The sequence below is a fragment of the Calidris pugnax genome, unplaced genomic scaffold (assembly GCF_001431845.1).
Source record: "Calidris pugnax isolate Ruff unplaced genomic scaffold, ASM143184v1 scaffold235, whole genome shotgun sequence".
NCBI lineage: Eukaryota > Metazoa > Chordata > Aves > Charadriiformes > Scolopacidae > Calidris > Calidris pugnax.
Window position 1 is genome coordinate 162,999 of NW_015091026.1, and position 23,722 is coordinate 186,720.

Consider the following 23,722-nt stretch of genomic DNA (forward strand, 5'->3'; position numbering starts at 1 on the left):
TAAACCCCTCACCGTTCAGTCCATTGAAGGCCCAGGAACACACCAGGTGTCGTGAGGCAGGCTCTGGGTGGGCACCTTCGCTCCCTCAGGCTTCCACCCTGCTTCCTGCAGCTTCCAGAGCAAATTATGCCGGTTGCAGATCTATCTTTGCAGGCATATCCCATCTGGCCGAAATTTGTTTATCCGTTAATCTCTTTCCATTGCCTTTTAAAGAGTGGTGTGGGGGTGGTACCACCGACGGCTCAGGACGCTGACAGGCCAGACCCGCCACTAAGCCTACAACTCCCAGAAGACCCCCGCGGCGCCGCTCCGCGCTGCACAGCAGCTTGATGCCGCGCGCCCCGCCCACCTCCGCCTTTGATTGGGTAACAATGCCCCTGCCTTGCGCTTCCTCTCTTCTGATTGGCTGCGCCGTGCCAGCAGGGGTGGCTGCCCTGTGTTTGAGAGGGGGGTGCAAGATGGCGGCGGGCGAGGCGGCGGGTCGTTACAGGAGCACCATGAGCAAGAGCAAGGACCCCTCGGGGCTCCTCATCTCTGTGATCAGGTAGGGTTGAGGTGGCCCCGCTCCGCAGCCTCCCGTCCCGCCCGCGGGGCCGCTCCTGGGCGCTGTGCGGGCCCCTGGGGGTGACCCAGAGGCCTGTGGGGGCCTCCCCGCGCCGGGTCTCCAGAGTTTCGGGTCTTTCCAGGGCCTGGACGGTGGTGGAGAGGCCTCAGAGCTAAAGCAGGTCTTCTGAGGGTTGTCCTGCTGTCCTTCTGCTCTGCCCTTCTGTTCTCCTTGCTTTGCTGTGTCTTGGGGTCAGAGGAGTGGACCTTGCAGTTATGACTAATTAATGCCACACAGGGAGGGTCAAGGTGCCATCTTTTTGCTGTAGAGTCCATGGTTAACCCCCCTCCTCAAAAGACACAGCAGCACTGAGTGAAACATGGCTGGTTGGAAAAGCTGTAGGGCTAGGAAGTCCCGTGTGCCACCTCCATCCTGTTTTAGGGAGTGATAATGGGATGGTGCTACTTCCAGCTGTCTTGTGGGGGATGAAGAGAAAGCAGTTGCGTCTTCTCATGTTTAGACTATTTGATTTTTGCCTGACCTTATTCCTACAATCTCCTCTTGTTTGCTTGAGGATTATTCTTGAAGCCAGTTGAGGACCTGAATTAATGTTACTGGTTTCCCTCAGCACAGAGTCGTCTTCAACCAGTAACCAGTGGGTTGGCAGCTGGTTTCCTGCATTGAAGCTTTTAAATATTGGCCTTATGCACACCCACTGAAGGGGGTGTGGGCAACAAGCAGCCATACAGCTCTGATGTTGTGAATCATAATTCACAACCCTCTGGAGAGGGTCTAGAGGAGGGCCACGAGGATGATCAGGGGGATGGAGCCCCTCTGCTACGAGGACAGGCTGAGGGAGCTGGGGTTGTTCAGCCTGAAGAGGAGGCTCCAGGGAGACCTAATAGCAGCCTTCCAGTACCTGAAGGGAGCCTACAGGAAGATGAGGAGCACTTGTTTAGAAAGGCATGCAGTGACAGGACGAGGGAAAATGGCTTCAAGCTGGAGGGGAACAGATTTAGATTGGAGATGAGGAGAGGGTTCTTCACTGTGAGGGTGGTGGAGCACTGGAACAGGTTGCCCAGGGAGGTGGTTGAGGCCCCTTCCCTGGAGATATTCAAGGAGAGGCTCGACGAGGCCCTGGGCAGCCTGGTCTAGTTGGGGGTGTCCCTGCTGACTGCGGGGGGGTCGGACTAGATGACCTTTGGAGGTCCCTTCCGGCCTGGGCAATTCTATGATAATGATCTTTCAAACTTTGGTTCCTACTTCAGTGTCTTTCCCAGGAACTCTATAAATTCTGTTACTTTGGAGAAGTTACTGTAGCAGTGGTTCTGTATCTAGGACATGTTGTGATCTGATTTTTAAGCCCTCTATGAATGATAATGTTTAGGATAAAACTCCATTCTTTTTCATTACTCTGAAAACCGATCTTTCAGATCTTGCGAAACTTGAAGTAAATGGTGATTTTGGGAAAAGCACCTGCTTGACAGAGCTGTTTAGCCTTTCTGGGGCTGTTACTGCCATCTCTGAATTCTATGGTAATAGGTAACAAAGAATCACACTGAACAATGAATGAAAGGTGAAGCTTAACACAGACTGTGGCACCTCACTTCTCAGTTTCAAGTATTTGTGGTTCATTAGTTTTATATGAAAAACTGTTACAAAACCAGACTTTTTTTAAGTTGGCGTTATATGTGTATATATGTGCAGATGGAGAAATATATGTTGCTATGACCACATAAACATGAGGTATGACAGTGGTAATCATGTGCTTTAGTAACTTTTTGTTTTATATATAACATATGTTGAAAGGGAAAGGGATGGGAAGCTAATACCCAAATACATGACTGTTAAAATGGGTGATGGTCCTACAAATTTTATAGCCAGGCCTACGCACAATCATGGGTGCAATTCTTCATGAGTTCACAGTAATTGTTTGCATAAGAAATAGATAAGTAGTTGTGAAAACCTGAAAAAAATAAGGTTTTTCTCCTGGATCTGTAGTTTTTACTGGGTGCTTACACCTTGGGTTTGGGACAGGGATAAATAGTGTGGATTTAAAGTGCCTTGTGCTTGGTGGTTTTTTTATCAGCCTCAAGTTTGAATAAGTTGGAGAGGCAAACATGGTAAGCTCCAGCTAGATAACCTGAATTTATAGAAAATCAAGGCCAGGCTGGATGTGGCTTTGAGCAACCTGGTCTAGTGGGAGGTGTCCCCCCTCATGGCAGGGGGGGGTTGGAACTGGATGATCTTTAAGGTCCCTCCCAACTCTATTCTATAATTCTAATACAGTAATTTGTAAACAGTGGACGAATGAATAATACACGTGCATTGATTGCTACAGTATTTCCTGCAGTAATCTTCCTTTTCTCTTCCTTAATGTTTTGTTTTGTATAACTTCCAGGAGTATTTTAAGGGCCTCCTTTTGTATCTCTATTTTAGTAAATCATAGAATCATAGAATTGTCCAGGCCAGAAGGGACCTCCAAAGGTCATCTAGTCCGACCTCCCCGCAGTCAGCAGGGACACCCCCAACTAGACCAGGTTGCCCAGGGCCTCGTCGAGCCTCTCCTTGAATATCTCCAGGGAAGGGGCCTCAACCACCTCCCTGGGCAACCTGTTCCAGTGCTCCACCACCCTCACAGTGAAGAAATCTGGACTTGTTATTTGATTTATCATGTAAAACGAGAGTGAGCTCATGTCACTGCCTTCTCCAAATACAAAATCATGTTTGTCTAATGATCTTTGGCTTGGGGGCACTGATACCTTGGGTAGTTTAGGTCCAGTGTTTAGTTACAACATTGAGGCTATCGACTTTATGAAATGAAAATTATTCAACAGAACAGATTGATAACTGAACCTCCAGAATTTAATTAAACTTGGTTTGGATGTAGATAGTCTTTGCAGAGCCTCAAGTGTCATGTTGAGCCAGACCATGAAAACCTGGAAGTAGAACTGATTGCAAGGGAAGTGTTGTGTTAATAATACTCACGTTTCTTAGGGTTCGCCAAGTACAAAAAGCAAATGGCGTGGAAAGGATTTTAAATCCCTTTTTTTCTGTATGTTGTAGCTCAGGTGAGGATGAACTTGCTAAGCATCCTTTTTTTCTGTATGTTGTTTTTAAACAGTAGCTCAGGTGAGGATGAACTTGCTAAGCAACAGGTGAAACATTTTCAAAATTTGTTATTTTGTACTCATAAAATAACACTGCAAGCAAATTCAGCCTTGGGTGTGTTAAATGTATCTTTCTTATAGCTGTACTCAGCTTCTGAAAAAAAATATTACAAATCTTAACAGTAGGCTATTGGTTTGAAATGTAGCAAAGTTTTCTTTTCTTGATAGCTTTATTTCCAAAACATTTATGTGTAGAATCTTCTGCCAATCCTTGTGGTTTTACACTTGCATTTCCCTGTTTATTTTAGCGGGCTCTTTATTTCTGGCTTGTTGCTGTGTGAGAGGTCCATAAAAGGAGACAGCGTATGAAAAGTAGCAAAACTTTGCCTACGTTCTTCTGCTGTAAAGAAACAAAACCAGAGGAGCTTCTTCAAGTATTGTAATATTTTACTTGATAATAGCAAGTAAGGTTATGTCTTTCCAAAAGAAATATTGTTTAGGTCTGCAAAATCTACATAGTGTGATTTGTCTCTAAAATGCTTTGAGATGCGAAGCTGGAAGGCCTTTTATAAATATAAATTATTTTATTAATGAAGGGATAATTTTTGATATTTACCCAAGCTCAGTAGCTCTCTGTTGCAAAAGACTAAATAATTTACTTTCCTCTGGACTTTTCACTCAACTTCCCAGGAGAAAAAGTCTCCTTTCAGGGAGAGTATTTGGGGCCAGATCCTTGACAAAGTTTAATGTATTATAGCAGTACTGAAATCGAGTGAGAAATGGTATTTTATGGGAGCAGAAGCTCTGGTCTGAAAGTTAATTGCATAAATGTCAGTGTAACAGCATAGGTTTCATCCCTGTTGTTCATTGCAGCCTTGATATAACTGGTAATTTTGGGTCATCCCTAATTTCTACAGCGTTGTTTTGCGGCAGCTCCGAATGCTGAAAACTCTTGAGATTGAGGAAGACCAAACAGGAAAGCCCGTCCCACTTCTGATGTCTTTTCTGTCCCTGTGCAGTCTCAGTTTTTCCTGTTGTGTTGGGGAAGACATTTGTTCTTTGGGAGTTGTTTCCTGTAGCAGGATTCATGTAGTGATCGAATTCACCTCGTTTTTCCGGTTGTTGCCAAGGATAGAGAATAAAGACAGCCTTAAGTTAGGACTTAATTTGGAAGAAGTTGTTTCCTGAGCAGGAGGAGACGTGCTGCTCCGTAGTTAAGAGTACAAAACTGAAAATAAAATCATAGAATTGCCCAGGCCGGAAGGGACCTCCAAAGGTCATCTAGTCCGACCCCCCCGCAGTCAGCAGGGACACCCCCAACTAGACCAGGTTGCCCAGGGCCTCGTCGAGCCTCTCCTTGAATATCTCCAGGGATGGGGCCTCAACCACCTCCCTGGGCAACCTGTTCCAGTGCTCCACCACCCTCACAGTGAAGAACCCTCTCCTCATCTCCAGTCTAAATCTGTTCCCTGGTGGTTGGTGGTTCACCAACCAACCAACAGCCAAGCCCTGCTGTTGTCTGGCTCAGAGGGGTGGCTTCTGGCTCCCAACCCACGTGGGGCAGATGTCCCATGTCTGTGCTGCCCCCAGAGCCCCGACTTGAGCAGAATGGTCATGTCCACACAGCAAACCACCCAATTTGGGTCTCCTCTTGCCATCCTGGTGGTATCTCACTGGTTTCTAAACCTCTACATGTCTATGAGCAGTACTTCAGATGGTTTACCGACGTCAAACCTGTCTTGCAGCCTGCAGGTAGGATGTTCTCTAGTGTTATGCTGCAGTTGGGTTTCCTGCCCAGTGTTTCTCCTAAAGGAGAAATAGAGGTTTTGTTCAGAACAATAAATCTTGTAGAAGTAAAGAGTGTTTGGGAAGCTTAATGAATGTTTGCAAAGTCTGCTATTAAAATCCCCACCTTTATTGCGGCTCAGGGGAGCCCTTCTTCTCCCTGTGCCTTTAGGGGATATGAGACTATCTTCAATTCGCCCTTGTCCTCACATTGCTGAGAAGCAATGACCATTATTTGCTGCAGGAAAACATAGCTCCAGGAATTTTAACTTCTAGAGTAGGATATTATTGCATGTCAGGGCTTTACTGTTTCTGCTGGATGGTAAAAAACACAGTTCTTGCCCTCGTACCTCAGCGCATCCACTCTAAAAAGCTGTTAATTCCTTCACATATGAGAAAGGTCTGTCAAATAAATAAATAAAAGGTCCTTTGTAAGGTCACAGTGTTGTCTCTAAAGAGCAGGAGCTTTTCTTGTAGAAATCTAATGCTGATCACATGGGCTTTAACAATGTCTTTTTAAGAAATAGTGCAGAGAACGGAGAAAATTCTTCTCATCTGCTCGAGGACAGCTTGGAGAATATTTTATTTCTTTGAGGAGAAACACGTGTATGTATATTGATTGTCCTTAACCTTTTGTTTTGTTGGTAGCTGGTTGAAGCAGCTTTTGTACTCAGAAACAAGCAACCTGGCATTTAGCAAATGCTATTTTTTTTTGAGAGAGAGATCTCTTGTCAGGTTTTTAATTGGTGAATTTGTCTGCCTTTTATTTATTGTTAGGCGTTTTTCTTTCCAATTAAAGGTTGCTATTTTTTAAAACTGGCCTTTAATAGCTGCTTTAATTGGGAGAAAACAAACTTTAGCAGTGACTCCATAAGACCTTATTGAAATCTTTGTGCTGAGCTTTCACACGGGCAAACGCATACGACAGATGTCAAGGAGAACTACAAGTGAGGCAAGATATAGCACGTTTCCTACTTTCATGTCTGAAGAAGTTGAAATTACAGGCAAAAAAAACCCTGAACATATTTTATTTTTCACAAGTGGAGTTCCCTTTAATGCTTTTTGGCCTTTATTTTCATTACGTTTACGGTGAACTTTGTTAAATGGATTCTTACTAATGACCTGGCATTTGGTCTTCTCTTTCTGTCTGAAGCAATAGAACTGCTACCCCAGTTTGTGATGGGGAGTGAGGAAAGACGGATGTGGAGCTGTTGCCCTCACTGTTAACGTTTGGGAAATAGCTGCTACAAGAAATAAAGCCGAATTATTCTGATCTGTATGTACTGTAATGGTCTCTTAAAACTGGTTTTTATTGCTAATGGTGTTTTCTAGTGTTATAAAGGTAGCAGTTCTTCTACAAGACAAGTAGCTCAGAAACTCACCGAGAATAAATTGTAGATGGCAGAGTGTGGGTTTACACTATAAATTTTCCTGAAATGATCATGAGGTGCTTGTATTAAATGTATGCACGTTTGGCAAGTGCTGGGTTGTAGCGTGATACAGATACGTGGTTCCATTTAATAGCAACAATAGATAAAGGTGCCTATGTGAAAGGACAATAGGATTGACCATTTCTTGTTGAAAGCTCGAGGTACTTTATTTTTCAGCTTTTATTTTAGCTTTACACAATGCACTGTGTGGAGTTCAGGCTACCCTTACACAATTAGGAAGCGGAAATAGTCCATTTTGTTAATAAAGGATTACAAGTTCTGTGGTTTCAACTCTTTTGAAGATGTTGCCTCCAACAGCTCTTCGTTCCACTGCAGTGTTGAAACCTTCAGGTTAGTAATGAAGTTCCCAAAGCCTCTTGCTGGTTGATGTGGTGTGATTTCAAGGATGGGTTTGTAGCACAAGGTGGCCAATGGCTCCTTCAATACTCTTCAATATTTTGGTGGCGAGGCTGAGTAGCATTGTCCTGCTCTTGCAGATTTGAAAATACTGATCCTCAGGGCTTTGGGCTTCTCCTGGAAATGTGGTAATTCATATAATAGCTGTGTTGGCTTTTTTGGATCTGAAAGTAATTACAGAAAAAGATAGATAGCTGGTACCAGAGTGGTCTCCTCTATGTGGAGATAGTCCTGTTCAGGGTCTCACATGGTAGAGAACTGGCTTGCTCCTGGAAGAGTAACTGGCTTCTCCTGGGTCTGTCTGCTGCCTGCATCTCTATTCCAAGATGGAAAATGGTGTGCAGCTGGGGTTGTTGGGGATTTGCCTGTGTGTGGGATTGTTTTTTCATCTTCATGTACACTGTTAGAGACACCTGAAGGACTGTGGCTTCTTCTGCTGAAGCCATCATCTTAAAGGATTGCAGTCCAGTCTTTGTTTCAGGGATTAGCTGATCACTCCCTATATCTCTATTTATATTGGTGTGGTGAAATTTGATTAAGGGTTGGTTAATTTAGCAAATACATAGAGTTCTCTGATGATGTTTGTTTAGATGGCTGTTGGCTGCTCAGCTTTCTCTCTGCAGCTATCCTGAGTACATCTGCAAGTCCTCAGTGATGAAAAGATCATCAGCTTCTGTTGAAAATGTTCTAACCAACTGTGTAAGCAGCATGAAAGATTAATGGAATGTAAGTAGAGGAGGCAAATGTTTTATAATGCTCTGTTTGCTTTGTAAGTTAACAGCATTTTGAAGAGACTCAGTTCTGCTGATACTTGTAGTGAAGGAGTGTTATTTCTTTGTGCAGTGGAGATCTAGATGTTTAGGGGCTGGGCACCTTGAGGATGAAGCCTCAGGATTTCACTTTTTTTTTAGGGTGATGATCCTTTATATTTTTATAGCCAATTTGCAGTGATACCCCATTTCCTGTGCCTGTTGACTTGGATGGTGCAATTTTTGACTGCCACCTTTTCAGCATCTCACTGTTTCCATCAAGGGAGATTCGCTTCCTCAACTCCAGAATTTCATAGGAACCATCAACTAACCAGTGAAAATGAGAAAACATTCAACATGTTGCTACTGAGTTAAATTGTTAAATACCTTTTGGAGGTTTTTTTTTCCTCCTCCTGTCTGGCTTTGTTTCATAAGGAACCAACTTTAACAATGGTTTCAATGAGACTCTGCAGAGGTTTCAAAACACGTATTATCAGATTATATGCTTTGAGGTTAAATAGTGCTGGAAGCTGTAGATCACCCCATTTGGGACTTGTCTTTAAGACAACAGTTTTCAATTATAAAATTCAAATAAGTCTGTTTAGTTTAATGAACCTCTGGAAATTACTGAGCGGTACAGACGGTGTGCTGAGGTACAGTTGTTCTGGTCCCAGGGGCCTTTAAAAAAACTTTTTCATTGTGCTCTATTGAAATCCAGCCATTTTTAAGGTCTTACAGGTGGCACGGTGGTTGGGAGGAAGAATCACAGGATGGTTTAGATTGGAAGGGACCTTAAAAATCATCTAGTACTAACCCTCCTGCCGTGAGGGGATCCAACCCCACCTTCTGCTAGACCAGGTTGCTCAAAGCCCCGTCCAGCCTGGCCTTGAACATTTTCAAGGAGGAAAAGGTACTAATCACAGAATCTTCTAGGTTGGAAGGGACCTTAAAGATCATCTTGTCCAACTGTCAGCCTAACTGACAAAAATAGACACCCACACAACAAACACGGAGCATCACCATCACTAAACCAGACCTCCCAGCACTACATCAACCCGTCTTTTGAACACCTCCAGGGATGGTGCCTCAACCACCTCCCTGGGCAGCCCATTCCAAGGGCTGAGAACCCTTTCAGTGAAAAAATTTTTCCTAATATCCAGCCTGAACCTCCCCTGGTGCAACTTGAGGCCATTTCCTCTTGTCCTGTCGCCTGTGACTTGAGAAAAGAGACCGACCCCCACCTCTCTACACCCTCCTTTCAGGGAGTTGTAGAGAGCAATAAGGTCTCCCCTCAGCCTCCTCTTCTCCAGGCTGAATAACCCCAGTTCCCTCAGCCTCTCCTCATAAGACTTATTCTCCAGACCCCTCACCATCTTTGTCGCCCTTCTCTGGACCCGCTCCAGCACCTCAATGTCTTTTTTATGGTGGGGGGCCCAAAACTGGACACAGCACTCGAGGTGGGGTCTCACCAGTGCCGAGGACAGGGGCACAATCGCCTCTCGGGCCCTACTCGCCACGCTGTTCCTGATACAGGCCAGGAAGCTGTTGGCTTTCTTGGCCAAATCAGTGCAATTTATCAGGCAGTATTTATTCTTTCAGAGCACTTCTATGCATCTTCCATGCATCTTTGAAGTCCTCTTGATCCTCCCAACACCTTGTGCTTCAAACTCGCTGCTCCAATTCCTGTGGTAATTTGCAACTAAAGGGTGTAACTGTCTGGTTGCTGCTGGATGGCTGGGACATGGAGAGATGCTCGCTCTCTCTCATCTGGGTTATTTCATTCCCTTTCCCTTGCATCCTGCCCACTTTTATTCACCTGTTGTTGTTTCTTGTCTCTTAGATCCCCTGCCACGCAGAGCTTGTGCTGCTGGTGTGTGTCTGAGCGGGGTCTTGCACTGGCCTTCAGGTGTTAGTGTGTTATAAATGTCTTTGTGTTTATACTGAAATGAGAAAGCAAATACTGTAATTGGTGTGTGGCCACGGTCATCAGGAAAAAGTGCCATATGAGAAGTAACTAATGGGTTTCTTTTTTACTCTGCTTTTTTTCTTTTTCTTTCTAGTACTGAAGTCTCCTTGGCACATTGCAGTTATTTCCTGCAGAGAGGGGACTGGTCTTTCTAGACACCCACAGTGCTCTGCTTAAATGATTATCTGTTGCTTGGAGCAACTCCTTTTTTTCCATTTCACTCCACAAATCCTTTGCTGGTCAAAAATTCTCTGTGTTGGCTTATAGAATCATAGAATTCCCTAGGTTGGAAGGGACCTTGAAGATCATCTAGTCCAACCATCAACCTAACTGATAAAAACCATCACTAAACCATGTGTCTAAGCACTGCATCTGCCCAGCTTTTAATTACCTCCAGGCATGGTGACTCCACCACCTCCCTGGGCAGCCTGTTCCAAGGCTTGATAACCTTTCAGTGTAAAATTTTTTCCTAATATTCTGACTCTCTACCCCCTCCTTTCAGGGAGTTGGAGAGAGCGAGAAGGTCTCCCCTCAGCCTCCTTTTCTCCAGGCTGAACACCTCCAGCTCCATCAGCTGCTCCTCACAAGACTTGTGCTCCAGACCCCTCACCAGCTTTGTTCCCCTTCTTTGATTTCTTCTGTACCTTACAGAGGCTTGTTGTATTCTGGTTTGGATTTTAGTTCTGTGGTACAGTGTAAAATGGAGAATAAATAAAAAAAAAATAAACCCTCCTTCTCTATCAAAATTACCCTTCAGAAATGAAAATTAATCCTACTGTTTTACTCTGTACTATTAGTGTTACTGTCTGGAGTGATGCAGGTATATACAATATATTGTGAAATGTGTTCAGGAAAGTTTTTATCATATTGATATGTGGTACCTACCCAACACTCTTTATCTGCAGGCTTCAGAGACTGGAATTCTACTGTCTTACTCTGTACTATTAGTGTTACTGTCCACAGTGGTGCAGGTATATACGATACATTGTGAAATGTATTCAAGAGAGTTTTCATCATATTGATATGTGGTACCTACCCAGCACTCTTTATCTGCAGGCTTCAGAGACTGGAGACCTGGACAGACTGGAGAGTTGGGCAGAGAGGAATCTGATGAAATTCAACAAGGGCAAGTGTAGGGTGCTGCACCTGGGGAGGAATAACCCCCTGCACCAGGAAAGGTTGGGGGCTGACCTGCTGGAGAGCAGCTCTGAGGAGAAAGACCTAGGAGTCCTGGTGGACAATAGGATGACCATGAGCCAGCAATGGGCCCTTGTGGCCAAGAAGGCCAATGGCATCCTGGGGGGCATCAGGAAGTGTGACCAGCAGGTGGAGGGAGGTCTTTCTGCTCCTCTGCTCTGCCCTGGGGAGGCCCCATCTGGAGCACTGGGACCAGTTCTGGGCTCCTCAGTTCCAGAAGGACAGGGAACTGCTGGAGAGGGTACAGCAGAGGGGCACAAAGCTGATTAGGGGCCTGGAGCAAAAGGCTGAGGGACTTGAGTCTTTTTAGTCTGGAGAAGAGAAGGCTGGGGGGGGTAGTCTGATCAACACCTACATTTTTCTTGGTGGTGCTCAGTGACAAAACAAGAGGAAATGGGCACAAACTTGAATATAAGAAGTTCCATCTCAACATGAGGAGGAACTTCTTTCCTGTGAGGGTGGCAGAGCCCGCTGGCAGAACCCTGGAAAAGGCTGCCCAGGGAGGTTGTGGAGTCCCGGCTGGAGACGTTCAAAACCCACCTGGACAAGTTCCTGTGCAACCTTCTGTAGGTGGATCTGCTCTGGCAGGGGGGCTGGACTAGATGATCTCCAGAGGTCTCTTCCAACCCCATATCATTCTGTGATTCTGTGATGGACAGTAAGAATTATTATTTAATTGTTATCCAAACTGTAAAACACAGAAAACCTCACGCCATTTCTTCGGAAGGGATGGCTCATAGCGTATCCCTGAAGCTCTGGATTTTGCCCAAGGCTGCAGCGTGTCCTTAAGCAGCTTCTTCTGTTGAACAGATTTCTGGCATTGTTTTTCCTGCAGGAAAAGGTTATAACATAAGTGAGTCCCAGAAGTTGGCCAGGCTTCTAAACGCAGCCTTAGCTTTCACCAAGAGGAGCTTTAAGCTGAGCTGTGTTGTGTGGAGTCGATACCAGGAGCTCTCTGTATTATTGGTGCTTGAAAAATATTTTAAAGTAAGGCTTCTTCTGTTGAACAGATTTCTGGCATTGTTTTTCCTGCAGGAAAAGGTTATAACATAAGTGAGTCCCAGAAGTTGGCCAGGCTTCTAAATGCAGCCTTAGCTTTCACCAAGAGGAGCTTTAAGCTGAGCTGTGTTGTGTGGAGTCGATACCAGGAGCTCTCTGTATTATTGGTGCTTGAAAGATATTTTAAAGTAACGAATCCAGAGGCTTAACGAGGCGTACGATACGGTGCAGAGTGATCTGGAAGCAAGCAATAGAAAGTTTACTGTGGATTGCTGTTCAAATTGGAGCTTTGTTTGATCCTTCACAGTGATTCAGCTCCATTCAGTGACACCTGCCTAAAATGTTCATTTTCCTGATCGGATGAGAAATGCATAAATTTGAATGGTTTTCTTTTTTTTTTTGGTGTTTCTCACTGTGTTCAATGTGTGTTTTCGAGTAAAAGTGATGCTGAGTGAAGGCAAGTGAATTGCATGCTTAAAGAAGACTCATCCAGAAGTAATGGAAGATTCTTCCTGGTTTTCCAAGCTTATGCCTGTGCATCATGATGATGAAATTCAACAAAGACAAGTGTAGGGTCCTGCACCTACCAATAATCCCGTACACTGGTACAGATTAGGGGCTGATCTGCTGGAAAGCAGCTCTGCAGAGAGACCTGGGAGTCCTGGTGGACAACAGGATAACTGTGAGCCAGCAATGTGCTCTTATGGCCAAGAAGGCCAATGGTCTCCTGGGGTGCATTAAAAACAGAGTGGCCAGCAGGTCGAGGAAGGTCATCCTGCCCTTCTACTGCCCTGTTGAGACCCCATCTGAAGTACTGTGTCCAGTTCTGGGCTCCCCAGTTCAAGAAGGACAGGGAACTGCTGGAAAGAGTCCAGTGGAGGCTACGAAGATGATGAAGGGAATGGAGCATCTCTCTGATGAGGAAAGTCTGAGACACCTGGGTCGTTTTAGCCTGGAGAAGAGAAGGCTGAGAGGGGATCTCATCAATGCTGAGCAATATCTAAAGGGTGGGTGTGAAGATGATGGGGCCAAACTCTTCTCAGTGGTGTCCAGTGATAGGACAAGGGGCAACAAGAACAACTGGAGCATGAGAAGTTCAGTCTGAACATGCAGAAAAACTTCTTTTACTGTGAGGATGGTAGAGTCCTGGAAGAGGCTCCCAGGAGAGGTGGTGGAGTCTCCTTCTCTGGAGATATTCCAAACCCACCTGGACATGTTCCTGTGCAACCTGCTGTGGGTGACCCTGCTCTGGCAGGGGGGTTGGACTAGATGATCTCCAGAGGTCCCTTCCAACCCCTGTAATTCTGTGATCATGTAATACTCTCTTTCTGCCATTAATCACAATTATTTGCATATGTCTGCTCTGGTCATTTTGGAGCAGAGGAGGATCTAAAGGCACAGGCTGATGCCGAACACCTACAGCAATGGGCCATACCAGCAGGGACCGAACGGTCCTCTCCTGCAAAATGAGCCCATACCTCCTTCCAAGAATTGCCTGGTGTCTTGTGGATGGTAAATTAGCATTAATTTTTTAAAAGGTATATTTGCAGTATGTGTTGCTTCACTTCTGTTTCAGGAAAAAAAAAAAAATCCAGAGAAGCATAATGCTCACATAGTGTTACTACAACGTTCTTCCTGTGAAATAACTCCTCTAGTCAAGAAATTGATAATGAAGACTCCGCTTACTACCCTTAGCCCGGCAGTAATCATGCTTAACAGGGCTGGCCTTGGGGTAGGTAAAATAAGCAGACACTTTTCCACCCAACATAGCTGGAGGCATCAGAAAAAGCGAATTTGCAGAAATGAAACATTTATTATTCATTAACGTTAACAGTTTTCTCTTAAAATTGACACTTAATCTAATTTTCTTGGCGTTTTATTGGGCAGGTAGGAAGCTATCAGTGGGCTGGCAAAAGAAGTTACTCGTCTGCCCTGGAAAACAGACTAAAGCCCTTGATAATACGGGCTGTGTGGGGAAATACAAGACTTGTCAGTGTAAACAGAAATTCTTGTTGAGTCTCAAATCTGATTCCTGCCTTAGCTGTTGAAGTTGGTGCCTGTAAATGGATAGTCTTACAGTTTAATGTTAATTTCTTTTTGCCACAGAGGAAAATATGGGGGGAGGCAATTAAATACAGGACTTGGTAGAAAAAAAAAAAAAACACTCTAGGGAAGGAAATGCAGCAACAGGATAGTAGATGAAGCAGGAGTGATGTGGATTGCACCCTGAATTCGGGCATTTGGCACGTTGCCCCACTTGGAATAATGTGTCCAGCTCTGGGGCCACCAACATCAGAAGGACGTGGACCTGTTGGAGCGGGGCCAGAGGAGGCCACGGAGATGCTGGGAGGGCTGGAGCCCCTCTGTTGGGAGGAGGGGCTGAGAGAGTTGGGGGGGTCAGCCTGGAGAAGAGAAGGCTCCAGGGAGACCTTCGAGCCCCTTCCAGTCCCTCAAGGAGCTCCAGGAGAGATGGGGAGGGATTCTTGATGAGGGAGGGGAGCCATAGGATGAGGGGGAAGGGTTTTAAACTGAAAGAGGGGAGATGGAGATGAGATGTGGGGAAGAACTTCTTTCCTGTGAGGTGGTGAGACCCTGGCCCAGGTTGCCCAGAGAAGCTGTGGCTGCCCCATCCCTGGAGGGGTTCAAGGCCAGTCTGGATGGGTCTTTGAGCAACCTGGTCTGGTGGGAGGTGTTTGATCACAGAATCTTCTAGGTTGGAAGGGACCTTAAAGATCATCTTGTCCAACCGTCAACCTGACTGACAAAAATAGACACCCACACAACAAACAAGGAGCATCACCATCACTAAACCATACCTCCCAGCACTACATCAACCTGTCTTTTGAACACCTCCAGGGATGGTGCCTCAACCACCTCCCTGGGCAGCCCATTCCAATGGCTGAGAACCCTTTCAGTGAAAAAATTTTTCCTAATATCCAGCCTGAACCTCCCCTGGCGTAACTTGAGGCCATTTCCTCTCGTCCTGTCGCCTGTGACTTGAGAGAAGAGACCGACACCACCCCCCCTCCCTATAACCTCCTCTCAGGTAGTTGTAGAGAGCAATAAGGTCTCCCCTCAGCCTCCTCTTCTCCAGGCTGAATAACCCCAGCTCCCTCAGCCTCTCCTCATAAGACTTATTCTCCAGACCCCTCACCATCTTTGTTGCCCTTCTTGATACGGGGACTGAGAAGAGAAGTCCATTGTGCAGTTCATTCACATCAGAGCTTTTTTTTGTAGTAGCTTGTTGTTGCTGATAAGCTGTGCACGTTTGAGTGTTACACGGAATAAAGATGAATCTGTGTGTGGCACTAGGACCTGGGATGTTAAATCCTGTTTTGGGGCTGGAGTGCATTTGAAGCTCAAAAATCACACGTTAGGAAGGGAGGTGAATTGCTTTATAGTTTTGGAGCTGATCATCTCTGTCTAGCGTTCCTGTAGCCCTGTAGTTATCTGTTGTGCCACATGATGTGCGGTACAATGGGATTTGTTTTTTTCTGCTGTAGAAAAGCTTAGTAAACATCGTGTTCTTTCAGTTCACAACAATGAAAGAATTATTAGGTTGTGAAGAAATTATGGCTTGTTTTCTGTCCTTTTGCATCATCTGTCTGTTGTTTTCTCTCATGTTGTTTGAATGCTGGAGAGTTTGCCTTTTTTTTTTTTTCCCTCCCTTTTTTCCTTTTTCCTCTCCAAATTAATACATCATACTCTAGGAGTAAATTTACAGAGGAGATGAGGTTGTGCTGGAGTTCTGCAGCTCAGGCACCTGCGGACCTTGGATAGGTCTATGAAAAACATTGATTTGTCAAAACACAGAGTAATAACAGACACTAGGTCTGTAGAGTGCAAATATCTTGTTGTACGGTGTATGGAGTCTGCTGGCGTTGGTTGTTCCTGGGTCTGGATTAATTATGTTGGGTCTTAGAGGAAAGTTTCTTTTATCCCTACTTAATGTGTTGCATTTTCAAAGCATCCTCTTCAATCTATTCATCAATGACCTGAATGAAGGGGTGGAATGTACCCTCAGCAAGTTTGCTGATGGTACAAAGCTGGGAGGGGTGGCTGACACTCCAGAAGGCTGTGCCACCATCCAGTGAGACATGGACAGGCTGGAGAGCTGGCAGAAAGGAACCTGATGAAATTCAATGAGGGCAAGTGTAGGGTGCTGCACCTGGGGAGGGATAACCCCCTGCACCAGGACAGGTTGGGGTCTGGCCTGCTTGAGAGCAGCTCTGGGGAAAAAGATCTAGGAGTCTTGGTGGACAACAGGATGACCATGAGCTCATGAGCCAGCAACGTGTCCTTGTGGCCAAGGGGGCATCAGGAAGAGTGTGGCCAGCAGGTCGAGGGAGGTCATCCTGTCCCTTGGCTCTGCCCTGGGGAGGCCCCATCTGGAGCACCGTGTCTAGTTCCGGGCTCCCCAGTTCAAGAAGGACAGGGAAGTGGTGGAGAAGGTACAGCAGAGGGCTACCAAGATGATGAGGGGCCTGGAGGATCTCTCTTATGAGGAGAGGCTGAGGGACTTGGGTCTTTTTAGTCTGGAGAAGAGAAGACTGAGGAGGGGATCTGATCAATGCTTATAAATACTTAAAGGGAGGGTGTCAGGAGGATGCGGTCAGTCTTTTTTCGGTGGTGCCCAGTGACAGGACAAGAGGAAATGGGCACAAACTTGAATGTAAGAAGTTCTACGTAAACATGAGGAGGAAGTTCATTCCTGTGAGGGTGGCAGAGCCTTGGAAGAGGCTGCCCAGAGAGGTGGTGGAGTCTCCTTCTCTGGAGACATTCAAACCCCACCTGGACACGTTCATGTGGGACCTTCTCTGGGTTGGATCTGTTTTGGCAGGGGGTTGGACTGGATGATCTCCAGAGGTCCCTTCCAACCCCATATCATTCTGTGGTTCTATTTCCTATGGTATATAGTAGCTATAGTCTGTAGCATTTTCTGCATTATAAAAATATGACATTGTGCAACTTCCTCAAAGCTCCTTAGTGTTTTAGTGAGAGGAACCTTTTATTTTGCCGCTCAGAGGAAAATGCTGAAATGTTGAGGTCTGTGGAGAGAGAAAAGTTTTAACAACTCAAGTGAGTTTTGCAACTGATTCTAAATACCACGTTGAGCCTTTATAAGTAACCCCCTGTAAGCCAGAAACCTTTTCTCCTGGTGTTTTGAGTTAGTCTTTAGCTTTTGATGGGATACAGTCTGTTGAACTGCTGCAAAGCCACAGGTGAGGGTGGATCCAAATGTACTTTTGGGTCTTAGTTGTTCCAAGATGCCCAAAACACATTTTTCTTTCATCTGTGGTGCTGAACAAGGATTCTTCTGGAGCTGTGGAGTTCATTCTGGTGTTTTGAGTTAGTCTTTAGCTTTTGATGGGATACAGTCTGTTGAACTGCTGCAAAGCCACAGGTGAGGGTGGATCCAAATGTACTTTTGGGTCTTAGTTGTTCCAAGATGCCCAAAACACATTTTTCTTTCATCTGTGGTGCTGAACAAGGATTCTTCTGGAGCTGTGGAGTTCATTCCATTTTCCACAAAGGTACAGCCTCTTGCAGAAATGATAGAGATGGCAATTATTTGATCAATGTGCATATATTTTCTTATGTATTTATCTTTAGAAACGACATATTTCTGTCTTTGCTGGAAACTGCTGTAGCAAACAGTTAAAGGCTGTTAGGCATCTTCCAGGACTCCTGGAATAGTCTTTCCACCTACTGCCTGTGCTGGTTGGTTGAGTTGGATGCTGGAAAGCAGAGATGAAAAATGCTTATGATCTACAGATTAAATTCTACCAAAATGAATAGTCCCAGTGGACTTTTTTATTAATCTAATTCCAGTGTAAATTCGCTGACCTCAGAGGAGTCAGAATGGTTCGTTGTTGTTCTTATATGAAATACGTTTTACATCCCATGATAAAAACATTTCAGGATGTCTGATCATCTCCTCCTCTATCCCGTCTTCCGGTTGTGGAAGTGACTCCAGTGAATTAAGCATTTGGCATTTGTGTAATCTGTGTTTTTAACTATGTAAAATCAAAAGTCAATGAGATTTGGCTCAATGAGTTTCTGTTTTACTGTAGCATAAAAATGTCTCTTAACAGACTTAACATCCAGTTGGAATTATTCTAATCCTATTGAGCTCTTGCTAATGAGACAGGCATATGCAGCCATCCAGCTGCCAAGTACAAATTACAGGTATCTTACAGGGGAGGCGGATTCTCATTTAGAAAAATGAAAATGAAAAAACAAGTGAACTGCTGAGGGAACCCTTCTGGAGATCCCCACTGAGTTCATAACCTGCGCGTACTCGGCTTCTAAATTGACGTTTCTTCTGTTTAGCATACGTTTTGAATGCTTTTGCTTTTCAGGGAGTTCTCAAAAGCTAATGTATATTTATCATTGTTTCATAATCCTGTCCTGTTTTGTAATTCCCCCTTCAAAGTTCTTTCTGCAGAGTTTCTTGCCCAAACAATTTTGAGCCTTGCTATTTGGCAAACAGTGTGTTGACTTTTCCTCTTCCTTGCCACACATTTTAATAGAACTGAAACAAGCTAAGATGCCCTTGGCTTACTTTTCTGCAGTGTTAGCAGGAACATATCTAATCTCAAGAATATTAAGTATTCCCTGCTTTGCTTGGCTTTCTTTTTTTTTTCTTTTTTTTTGTGCAGAGCAAGAAAAAGAAATGGCTCCTGTACCAAGGGCTTAGGAGATTCAGGTGTACAAGGGTGTGTTTCAAAGTGACATCGCTCCTTTTTGTAGTTATGGTGTTTCAGATTCAAAGTGACATCGCTCCTTTTTGTAGTTACAGTTGCTGCTAGACTTCAAGGATTTAATGTTATGTTTTTTAAAGAGTAAAATACACAGTAATGAATTACTGGAGAAGAGAGAAGACGATGAGTAAGTTTGAGTTGAAGTAGATAAACTGAGGGCTCATCTAGTTGATACAGTGACTTGAGAAGACCATTAGCGGAAGGGTCTCACTGGTGGCTGTAAGCACTTGTAAGCACTTGGAATGCTTTTGAATATCACAGAATAATATGGTGCAGAAATTTATATGTTCCAGCCACGGTGGACAAAAATGTAAATTAGTATCTGGGAAAAGGTTTACTATGATTTAAAAAAAAAATAAAAAATATCCGGAATAGGCATTCTCAGTTTAATAGCACAGACACAATTATTTCTGACATTTTGGCTTGAAACAGCATCACTACTTCTTTATATATTTCTGTTTGCATCCATTAAAGAATGAGTTTGCTTTTCTCTAACTGCTCTTTGATGGCTCTTGAGTTCATGACTGCATCACACATCACTTTTTTTCTGTTCTCCAGTCGTTAATCCAGACTCCCACAATAACTAGAAATAACCAAGTCTTAAACACAAAACCTTATACTTGTGAAACTTGCTTGTCTTGCAGTAAAATAAATGAAAAAGCACTATTTGGTGTTGCATTTCTCCGTTTGGATCTTGGGTTTGAGACTTAAGCTTTTATTCTATCCATAAAGAAATAATCTACAGGTACTGAAGGCAAACTCACATGCATGGAGGGAGAAAAAAAAACTATTAGGCTTAGAGTCTTTGTTATTGTCTAGAATTATTTATCCCTTTTGGCATAGTAAGTGGTCCCTTTAGTGTTTTAATAAAGAGCTGTAAACATAGGTAAATTTTTCTGGTCAAAATGATGAGTGTGATATTTTTATTATTCTTGTTTCTACAATATTTTCCCAAAACAGGTAATTAAAGAAAACTAGAGGTTCCCAATACAGGTGTTAATTCTGGGAAGATTTCCCAGCTGGTGCATCTGAATGAGCCAGCTGGAAATCTTGGAGCATGGCAGTTAACTGAGCCTGAAAATTCCATGGAATTCAAGTCTTGCAGGTCAGGATCACAGGCTGGAAAAACATGTAACGTGTTAATAACAGTCTTGTCCTGGGTGAGCACGTCCCTGGGATGTACAAAGCAGTGTTTCACCAGAGTCTGTAACTCTTCCCTTCTCCCCAACCCCTGCTGGCTGACAGCACAGTGGTTTTATCTGGAATTCTGCAGAAATGGGTCATGATTGTCTTGTCTTCTTGCAGGTTGGGATGATGAAATGTCCTGGTAGGGTAAAGGGAAGACCCTAAGTTGGCACTTTGTCTGTTAGTGTGTACATGTGCAGGAGTTGGCACTCCTATTCAGCCTGGAGAAGAGGAGGCTGAGGGGAGACCTTATTGCTCTCTACAACTCCCTGAAAGGAGGGGGTAGAGAGGTGGGGGTCGGTCTCTTCTCTCAAGTCACAGGCGACAGGACGAGAGGAAATGGCCTCAAGTTGTGCCAGGGGAGGTTCAGGCTGGATATTAGGAAAAATTTTGTCACTGAAAGGGTTCTCAGGCATTGGAATGGGCTGCCCAGGGAGGTGGTTGAGGCCCCATCCCTGGAGGTGTTCAAAAGACGGGTTGATGTAGTGCTGGGAGGTCTGGTTTAGTGATGGTGATGCTTCTTGTTTGTTGTGTGGGTGTCTATTTTTGTCAGTTAGGTTGACGGTTGGACAAGATGATCTTTAAGGTCCCTTCCAACCTAGAAGATTCTGTGTGAGTTGGGTACCATCACCTCCAGCACCTCCAAAACGTTACTCAGCTTTAGGTGGCCTAAATTACTGGAGTCTTCCAGTGGATAAGACCAAAGAAATGCTCAGTTGAGGCAGATGAATGGTTCCTCCAGCCTGGTAGATTGTCTCCAACAGTGGCAATGCCAGATGTTAGAGAGATGATGCAGGCCTGGGCACTTGTTGGTGTCCAAACCTGTTAAGGTAGAGATGTTGGAGAACACATTCCAGCTGGTTTCTTTCAGTATTTATTTTGACCTGTGGTCTGTGAATACATTTAAGTCCTTTTTTTTAATTTTTCTTTTTGAACCAGCTGATGATGTGAGCAGGTCCACCCCTGATCTGTGTTGGTGCCTGGCATTCTTCCTCCCAAGGTGCAGGACCCTACACTTCACTCCACATGTTGGCACAGTAAGGTTTTATACAGCAGCAGAGCAACTCCTTTGTCTTGCTCTCCTCTTGTAACGTTCTGGGCTACAGCTGTGTATTAAGCTCATTTTTCAGAGAAATAGAAGTGTAGAAAAAGACTTAACTGGCAACTGTGTTCCCAGCGTGTGCTGCTGAGGTTCCTGAAGTCAGGTTGGATGGACTGGAGCTTTGAGACCTCTGTATTCCTGTTACCCTTCTCTTTGAGATGGGTTGGCAATATTTTCATGCTCCTGCTGGCTGTGTTGTGACTTTAAAAGGTGAGGTCTTTGGAGTTTAGACTGTGTGAGGAGGTGTGTAGTGCTCAGCCAAATGGGCTGGTTTTTCCCCTCCTAAAGCATCTTGGTTCTGCTGAAGGTGGCAGCAGATATATATCTAAGCAGACAAATAGCAAAATGACAACTGAAATGTGAGTTAGGTGTTGTCATTATATCATTTCAGTAGGGATAAGCTTGTGGTATCTCACAAAGTGTTCTGATTTCCAGCTGTACTAGCTTTGTCCTCCTTGTGACGTGTTTTGGGGTTTCTAAGATGCAAGTCCCATCATGACCTCTCGCTCGGGCTTCATAAACACCTGTGTTTTGGCTGTACAAATGTTAAGTGTTTTTAGCAAAAAAATATTTTTTCCTATAGAGGGCAAGGTTAAACTCAGTTACAGGGACGAGAACAACTGGGCACCACAATTTTGAAAGAATACAGATGTGATGGGAAGTTGTTAGGGAGCCAAAGTTGGGCAGGAACTTGGTGGGACATCAGAAAAGGCTTGTGACATCCTCTGAGGTGACAGTGGTGTAGTCTTAGCCTCGGAGAAGGGTTTTTAGCTTTTGGAATGACCTACTGGCATTGCAAATGGATTCAAGCCAAAGCTCGAACGGCTTTGGCAAATGGAGAATTTTGAAATTGAATTTTGTTAATTAAAACAAAAAACTTTTCTGGTCTGTGGTAGAAGCCAGTTGGGTTCTGCTTCTGTGTTGTCTGTAGCAATCCAGGATTCTCCTGCAATCCATAACGCCGGTTAGAGAGAATCGATGTTTTCATTAACTCCTGAGCCAAGCAATACTGCTCAGCCTCAAACTCTAACAATATGTCAATTCCCAAAAAGGATATACAATTGTGGCCGGTGTAACCAGCTGAAGAACATTCTTCTAGCAAAAATAAGCGCTTCTTCACAAAGAAAGTGTATTCATCTGCAGGAGCTCTTGATGGAGGATGATTTATTCCCAAACACAGTCTTGCATGTGCTTTCTATTCACCTATTATAGCATGAACCTGAGCTTCCCCGCGTCTCACAAGTACCGTGTGTTTAATATTGTTGCATTAACTCTATGTTTAGCTTTATTTTCTAGCACATCTTCATCCATTACTTAGTCTGAAGTGTTTACGTGACCTCTGCTAACAGCCTTGGAGTGTTCCAGTGGTACTTTAGTGCGTGTAATCGCAGCTCCCTGCTTTGAGGAACCAGTGCTTTGTATTCCTGATGGGAGAAACTGGGCCACACGGACACGGATCTGCCTGCTCAGCTCATTCCACTGAAACAGATTTACACAAGGAGTCTGTAGTAACAGTAACAGCCTGGAGAAGAGGAGACTGAGGGGAGACCTTATTGCTCTCTCCAACTCCCTGAAAGGAGGGTGTAGAGAGGTGGGGGTCGGTCTCTTTTCTCAAGTCACAGGCGACAGGACGAGAGGAAATGGAGCTGTAAGTGCAGTCAGAGATCTGTGCTAAAACAGAGGCTGTAACACAATTTCTTAATTCCGTTATTTTCCGCTGTAACTACTGTTCTTACTTCCCAGCTCCTCTTGAGAATCATTGAATGGTTCGGGTTGGAAGGGAGCTTAAAGCTCATCTACTTCCAACTCACTGTAATGGGCAGTTAGGTTGATGGTTGGACAAGATGATCTTTGAGGTCCCTTCCAACCTAGAAGATTCTGTGATTCTGTGAACTATGAGCTCACGCTCTGGTGTCAAGATGCCGTCTGCAACGAGGGGCGAGCTGTAAGCACGGTCAGAGATCTGTGGCAGAACAGAGGCTGTAACACAATTTCTTAATTCTAGGCTTATTTTTGAACTGTTGTAACCACTGTTCTTACTTCCCAGCTCCTCTTGAGAATCATAGAATGGTTCGGGTTGGAAGGGAGCTTCAAGCTCATCTACTTCCAACTCACTGTAATGGGCAGGGAGATCTTCCGCCAGACCAGGTTGCTCAAAGCCCCCTCCAACCGAGCTGTAAGCACGGTCAGAGATCTGTGGCAGAACAGAGGCTGTAACACAATTTCTTAATTCTAGGCTTATTTTTGAACTGTTGTAACCACTGTTCTTACTTCCCAGCTCCTCTTGAGAATCATAGAATGGTTCGGGTTGGAAGGGAGCTTCAAGCTCATCTACTTCCAACTCACTGTAATGGGCAGGGAGATCTTCCGCCAGACCAGGTTGCTCAAAGCCCCCTCCAACCTGGCCTTGAACCCCTCCAGGGGTGGGGCAGCCACAGCTTCTCTGGGCAACCTGGGCCAGGCTCTCACCACCC

General features: G+C 44.7%; 1 protein-coding gene across 1 annotated transcript in view; it reads left to right on the forward strand.

The window, feature by feature from the left end:
• Window positions 1–434: 434 nt before the first annotated feature.
• The window catches only part of LOC106896143 (exocyst complex component 4-like), a gene marked incomplete at its 3' end in the record, with an annotated part of 163,483 nt that continues 140,195 nt past the window's right edge, over window positions 435–23,722 (forward strand). The window contains exon 1 of the mRNA XM_014955883.1: window positions 435–544. Within this exon, the coding sequence (XP_014811369.1) occupies window positions 459–544 (86 nt within the window). The remainder of the gene's footprint in view (window positions 545–23,722) is intronic.